We start from the raw sequence: 8,137 nt of genomic DNA, 5'->3' as shown, positions 1-8,137 counted from the left end.
GATGCATCCCAAAGAGCTGCGGGACCAGCAGTATATGTACGTAGAAGTAATATCACTGCATCCAAACCACAACTGATATACGGAAACACAAGATTAGTTCTGAAACGAGAAAGCAGGAATCAATTAGCCAGTATTGCTCGATTACTCGCTGTCACAACTGGAGTAGGAGTACTGGAATTCATTAAACAAGAAATCGATGCGGAAAAAGTATATTTATGGACGAGTAGCGCTTGTGTCCTGCACTGGTTAAAAAACCGCCGGTAGGATCCCGATATGTCTCAAACAGAATTGATGAGATAAGATTGAATTCCGTCATGCAAGATCAGCAAGTAATCCAGCAGACCAAGTCTCACAAGGACTTCTCCCAGGGAAGTGGCGGAATGGTTCATCATGGTTATGGGAGCCGAAGCAAAAATGGCCTGAGATAAAGTTATGGAAGGAAACATCATGAGTGTATGGCCATAGGATTGATGGAAGAAGCGATGCAGTCAGAAGAAATTGCGGTGTTGATGAGACACGATTCCCAACCCTAAGAACGATATTATACGTCCTACGATTCGTTGCGAAGGTGTTAAAGGAGGAAATAAGAAATTTGAAAGGGTTCTCAAGAGAGAATTTTACATCTAAGGAATATGACAGGGTAATACAATTGTAATTAAGATGGCACAGTTAAACAATGCAAAAGGAAATCGAACACTAGAATCTGGAGATGTGTTAGGAGACTTAGGCTATGGATCGAATTGAGGATTTTCTATATTTCATCAATAAAGGAAAGCTAGTGGAACTGATTGTGAAACATGACCATAAATTATTTCATGCGAGCGTGCACTGCACCTGGAGCAAGATGAGACGACGGTATTGGATCATGGATGGGCGAACATATATTAAGAAAATTTTGAGAAGGATTTGTAAAGGTTACACTATGTGGGTGGCTACGCCATTTGAGCAACCAGACTTTCCTCCTCGTCTCGCGGTTAGAGTTGTAGGAACGCGACCGTTTGAGACAATTGGTTTAGACCTGGCGCCGATTTTCTTCAACCGTGACAAAGGCTGAGGGTTCTTTCTGCCTCCTTAGTTGATAGTACTTCAAACTTGGGTAATTAAACCTTTTATTACGATAAATTTATTAATACAACAACGAACTTAGCACTTACGATAACGATACAACAAACTGATGACGAAACCAACTAAGAGCAAAAGCGACCAAATGACGCGTATATCCAACCGACCTCGATGAAACACGTTTGTAAAATGACTTGACGCTTGACGCTTGACCCTCCACTTCCTTTTGTGGGAGGACCTTGTACCGTCTTATGATTTACAAATTATGATTACAAGAATTAGCTACCTTATGGAGCGCACATTGCTATAGTGTTCTTCGAGCGCACATTGTTTCCTTGTTAGCGCAAAAATAAGACGATATACGCATATAAACATTACTCCAGGCGCCCCCTGGCAGGATGGCGTTTACGAAAGAGTGGTTGGAGTAGTTAGAGGATCTCTAAAAAAGCCATCGGTACAAAGCTCCTTAACAACGGAGATATCGGGAAAACCGAAGGTATCGGAAATGGTAAAACATCCAAACAGCTAAAGAATTTGTAACATTTCTGTTATAAAGACTCATCACATTATACAAATAATATGTAAACGTTTTCTATATCTAAAGCGATGAGTTTTGTCTAAGGCCAATCGGTAAAAATATCTTTTCCTTCGATATTGAGATTTTTGGCGATTTTCTCTTCTTACAGAAAAATCTAATCCTTTGTTTCTTGTATCAGTGAAATTATTGTCGGCTAAGAACCTTAAATGGAACTATTATCTTAAGCCCAACCCACTTGGGGGCAATATAAAAACCCCAATTGAACGCATTCTAGCATGCATTGATTCGATCGTTCAAAAATATCTTTTCATTGAAGACCGAAAATGCCTGCTTTGTCTCGTATAACTTGACCTTTGATTGACGGTTTAAATAGACTGTAATCCTAATTCCATCTCCTAATTTTACTATCAAATAATATTGTGTTATTGTAATTGCTATTCTTCTACTACTGAACAAATCCTTTTTTTTGCCATCCAACACATACAAACAAAAACTTTCACGACAATTTTTGGTGCCACGAACCGGGAGCGTCATGTCGACAAGCTTATGAAAAAGCGCACAACTCGCAACAACGAAGCTAATTAAACTCTTGAAGGAAGTACGAAACCTAGATTTGTCTCCACCGAATCAGCTACTGCCGTTGGAAGAATTACGTCAACAATATGAAATCAAAGAAAGAATAATCGAAGGAAAACTACGACATTTCGAAATACACATTGGTCATTTGGAATCAGTGAATGCAAAATGGTTGGATTGTATCAGTACGATACTCAATTCATAAAAAAAAAAAAAAAAAACAAAGAAGACGAATACGCTCGTATGGTCTACGATGCGAAACGACGAAAAAGGTATTTTACATTTAATAACTGAAGGTAAAAAAGCTGTTGTTGTATTAGAAATATATAAAAAGGATTTTGAATCAATAGTTGAACAAACGAAAACACAACCCAAAGAATCGACTCAACAAAATATAATTAAAACCGTTTCTTTATCGACCATAAATTTACCGCAATTACCGCTGCCAATATTCAGCGGAAACTCTAAAAAAATGGAATTTCGGAGCAGTTTTGAAGCTGCTGTACATTCTCAAACAATCCCCCGATATACAAAAATTAAATTATCGATTTTCCTGCTTGAGGGAAGAAGCGTTAAAGGCCATAAGAAGCTATGATATTGCACCAGAAAATTATCAAGTTATAAGGAAGGTCTTGGTTAAAAAATTTAGAGAGACTTTTACTATTAAGAAGTCTCTTTACAACGAACTACATGCGATCAAAAGATGCGATCGCAAATGGAAATCAATAATCGAATCAATCGAAAGAATTCTTCGCCAACTAGAAGCTATCGGCGAAAATCTCGAACATTCAAGTATTGAGACCGTCATTGAAAGCAAACTACCAGGATGGGTACTGGATAAAGTATATCAACAAAACGGTGACGACGACACTTGGTCAGTTACAAAATTTAGACAGTTTCTTAGAAGATTAGTAAAAAGAAATGACCAAGTAACTAGAAGTCAAGCCTCAACCAACGGCGAACAACAATTCGCTAAGTTCAAATCCAAACGTTTGCAACGAAATGTCCAAAAAGAAACTACTGCATTGTAAACAATCAGTTAATCTGGACCAGCTGAATTTAAGAATATTTCCAAACCGAAAGGGTTAGGCAGAAACAATAAACGAAGACCTTGCCCGTTTTGTGGCAAAGATCATTGGGATAGTGAGTGTGAAACTTATCCTACCTTCAAACAAAGATTAGAACGCCTCATTAAAATTCTTATAAGAAATGTCTCAAAGCTGGACACACAGAGATAGATTGCAAAAAATCGATGAAATATTTTTATTGTAAAGGGTCACACAACAGTGCCCTCTGCCATAATGGGAACAATTCAAGCAAACCGGAAATATACCAATGCAAGAGAGAGAGATCCAATCGGATAATGGAACAGTTAATATAAACACGATCACCGAAAAAAAAAGTTTTACTTCTATGCAAAATGGTTACTGTATTCAATGCGGAAAGAACTGAATATCACGAAGAAGCTCTACTATTGTTTGATATTGGTTCTCAAGTAAGCTTCGTCTCCGTTGAATTAGCAAATTGTTTACAACTTGAAGAAATAAAGTTAAAGGAATTAAAGGTATCTACCTTCGATGACAGACGTCAGTGAAGACACTAATTGGAATAAGAAATGAGAATAAAGGGCTAATATTCTGCAAAGTAAATGTACTCGACTATTTGATGGGTGAAATTCAAGTCGTGGACATACCATCCGTCATGGAAAAGAATCACCAATTAGAAGGATTAACTTTCTACCAGAAAAAGACAGATATACTGATCGGAGCCGACTACTTCCTCAAATTTATACAACTAGAGAAGATTCAACGATTGAATTCAGGATTTTCCTCACTTCACACAAATTTGGGTCCCATGATTTGCGGAAGTGGATATCTCGAAGAAATTAAACAAATTACGCATAATCCAGTTAAATTTAAGTATATTGCTAGTGTGCGTCGTGTTCCAAATATAGATCAGTTCTGGAAATTAGAATGCATCGAAATACAAGAACAACCTTACGATCATGATGACGAACAAGCGCTGGAACAGTTCAAAAGGAATATCATTAAAATTAATGGAAGATATCAAGTACGTTGGCCATAGAAAGAATCTTCCGCTAAATTAAGGAAAAATAACGGAATATGCTATGGCCGACTGAGAAACTTGATCGGACGACTTCAGTTCCGTCAACAAGAACTGGAACAATATCACGAAATAATCCAGGAACAATTGCGCTCGGATACAATTGAAAAGGTAGAACCTCATATGGACAAGGTAGGCATTATATATTATCTGCCTCACCATTATGTGCTGACTCCTGACAAAGATACAACTAAATTGAGAGTTGTTTACGACGCATCAACACACGTGAAGGGATCGAAGAGTTTAAATGAGGTATTATATCGTGGACCGATAACAGTTCCAGATATTGTGGGAATATTATTACGCTTTCGAATCATGACACAGGTAATCACAACCGACATAGAAAAGACATTTTTACAAATCGAATTACATCCTGAGGACAGAAATTGCGCTAGATTTCTCTGGTTAAAAGATATAACCAAGGACGTTACTGAAGAAAATCTATAATGTTATCACTTCAAAAGAGTTCCATTTGGAGTCATATCATCTCCCTTTTTATTATCAGCTACCATCAATTATCACTTGGAATCTAATGGTAGTCAAACGACGTTAGAGGTAAGAAAAAATCTTTATGCAGATAACGTTCTGATATCTGCGAACGGAACTGAGGAAGCCTTACAAAAATACTGTGAAAAAATATTTTCGAGGATGCCTCAATGAATATAAGGGAGTTTCTTTCAAATGATGAAATTATACCCGAGCAAGATCGAGCAAATCTCTATGCCAAAAAGATTTTAGGTATTGTGTGTTTCCCCAAATTAGATATTATACACGTCACGCTGAAGCCATGAACGAACAATGAATTAACTAAAAGAACTATTCTTCAATTCGTTGCTTCACAGTATGATCTTTGGGATTTTTAGTTCCCGTAATGATAAGGTTTAAATTATTTCTTCAAGATTCATGGAAGAAAAACTATTCCTGGGATCAAATAAGTAATGAAGATCAACGGACATGGAAATCTCTCACGAAGGACAAGAGGACACATATACGACAATTACCTCGATTTATAACCAATCTGACTTGTAAGTCGAATGGAGATTCATATATTTACTATACTTCAAGTTTGGCGTACGCAACAGCAATATACACATTCACAAAGGAATGAACGATAAGGATCCAATTTTAATTTATGCTAAATCCCGCACTTCATCCATTAAAGGATTAACCATACCACGATTAGAACTGCTGGCGATTCTCATTGGAGTACGGGCAGTACAATTTGTACTTTGTACTTAAAAAACTCGAGTTAGAAGACGCAAAAGTAACATTATGGTCGGATTTGAAATGCGCATTGCATTGGATAAAAAACTCCTAAATTACACCCAAAATTCATCCAGAATGGAGTCGAAGAAATTCGGAAAGCAAAATTTAATTTCCGTTACATCCTGACAATTAAAACCCAGTGGACCTTGCTACAAAGGGACTTTCTCCTACCGACCTCATGAAATTTAATTCGTGGTGTACGGACCATCCTGGCTAAAAGAAGAGGAAAACGAATGGTCACAATGTGAATTCCAAGCAGAAGAGCAGGACAGTGACGAAGAAATGGAAACCAGTGGATTAACGCTAATTTGATTACTCAAATTGTCAAGAAACAACCACTTTCGTTCATAGATGCAAGCAGATTCAGTAAATGGTCTAAACTAACAAGGGGTAACCATTTTTACACTTAGATTCATCAAACGCATGACAGGTAAAAGATTAGAATGGTTAAACCCCGATCTCGGATCACACTCGACAATGAAAGTTGTCATACCTCGATGAATACTAGTCAGACAAGCACAGTTCGAAGGCATCCACGACGATGAAATAGCTAAATGGAATCTTTATTATGATGAACGTGAAAAGGTATGGAAATGGAAGAGTCGATCAGAAAACTCGAAATTAGGTGAAAACAGTAAATACCCCATTTATTTACCCAGGCACAATATAATAACCAGACTCCTTATAATGTATTATCACGAAAATCTGTTTCATACTGGAGTCGGTCACATGCTATCAACAATGAAAAGTACTTATTGGATCCAAAGGGGCAGAACAGAAGTCAACACTGTATAGCCTGCAAACGTTTACTTTGGAAAAAAAAAATTACTTGCTGATCTTACATGATGGAATTCAATTCCTTTTGTTGCCGATTTTCTCCAACCGTGACAAAAACGGAGGGTTCTTTCTACCTCTTTAGTTGATAGTACTTCAAACATGGGTAATTAAACCTTTATTCCTATGAGTTGGTTAATACAGAAATGAATTCAACAATTACAATACTAATAAGACTTATACATACAATACATTATACCAGCAGTATCGAAGCAATTATTGATTCACTGCTTCTCCTCGCGATTTTAGCGACAATTAGTAAAAATAGTAACGTGAACAGTTTTCCTCAGTCCTACTATCATTTAAATGAAACTGATAAGTCTCGATACGAGACTTTGCCATTCCTTAGTTGTATTTCGTCGATCGCAAAGATTGGATTTTCTTGAATTCTTCCACAGAAATTAAAAAAATAAAAATGCATAATTCAAAACAGCTACATTCCATAGCATAGCGACACAACAAATGCTATATACAATCCTTTTTTCTCCATGTCTTCAAATCGAAACAATTTTTTGAATTCCAAAAATATGTTATGAGTGGAAGAATATGCCGAAGTGTGTGACTTTTCAAATTCTATTTCGCCAAATTAAATTTCAAAATTATAGATAATCAGTCATTAGATTGTAGGGAGAATAATATAATAAAAAACACAATTTTGAAATAATATCTAAGGAGTCTAAGAACTTCAACAGGAATGAAATACTTTATGGTATCCTGCATGTTAATGATAGTGAATGGAAATGCAAAGATCATCCAGTTTTCATCCATCCTGAAATCTCCATTGAAATTCTCATTTATCGGAGGGACAATTGGAATTTCACGGAATAACAGTTGCAAATTCTCACTTCCAACAATATTCCACATTTTGCTTTTGTTAAATGTTTTTAATCAATAGTTATGCATTATCATATCCTCTTCCGGAAATGATTAACAAAAATACGATGCTTTTTACACTAGGATGGATGCATAAAAATGAGTTATTTACTCTTTATATTATGCTATCTTCTCCAGGAGAACCGTTGTTGCGAGGAAGAAGTTTGCGTGCCCATATGAGATGCAAGACATCTGGCGGGGATTTATGCCCCCAGTAAGATCTTTCATGCCAAACAGGTCTCAACTGAGGATCAGACAAAGTATGTCCACGGATAAGATGTGCTTGCTAGCCTCCCGATAATCATCCTAAGAGAAGGACAACTCTAACTTCAAACTCGAGTAGATAAAGATCGTTTAGCCTTTATGGTCATCTAACTAAAGAAGGACACTCTGAAAAACCTACATCTTGAGGACTTCACTGCTACCATCCTAGCTAACCAGACCCTGGCAGATGAACTTAGAGTAAAGAAGTTGTTGGGACAATTCTGCGCACGCTGTGTCTCACCTAAGAATCCTCTAAGCAGATTTGACGAATATATTTGTAACGTTTGCAGCAAGCGTAGAGCTCTTCCCAAGTTTTCGTTCAGGAAGCTTAACCATGATAATATTATGCAATGCTTAATTTGATAAATGAATTAAATTAAATAAGTGGTTGAAATTAGTATTGAAATTAGTATCGTATATCTTAGATGATATAATTTATCCATTACAAAAGCGCCTGATTACTTAACCGAACAAAATCTGAACAAATACGACATAAGCCATAAATAAGAAATGAGCTTACAATGAGGCAAACAAACATTTCGTTACGTCAAATTTAGGCGTGTTTTATAATAAACCAATTTTTCCGTCGTGTTTTTTTTT

The 8,137-nt window shown here is 36.6% G+C and overlaps 1 protein-coding gene across 1 annotated transcript; it reads left to right on the top strand.

Moving 5' to 3' along the window:
- Positions 1–730: 730 nt before the first annotated feature.
- LOAG_18137 (hypothetical protein) lies at positions 731–3,207 on the top strand (the record flags this gene model as incomplete). Its single annotated transcript, XM_020450805.1, has 4 exons — positions 731–1,010; positions 1,446–1,558; positions 2,196–2,361; positions 2,633–3,207. The coding sequence occupies 4 exons, from the start codon at positions 731–733 to the stop codon at positions 3,205–3,207; spliced, it is 1,134 nt and encodes a 377-aa protein (XP_020305481.1).
- Between the last annotated feature and the right edge of the window lie 4,930 nt (positions 3,208–8,137).

Source organism: Loa loa (genome assembly GCF_000183805.2).
Source record: "Loa loa unplaced genomic scaffold supercont3.202, whole genome shotgun sequence".
Lineage (NCBI taxonomy): Eukaryota > Metazoa > Nematoda > Chromadorea > Rhabditida > Onchocercidae > Loa > Loa loa.
This window is presented reverse-complemented; position numbering and strand designations above follow the sequence as displayed.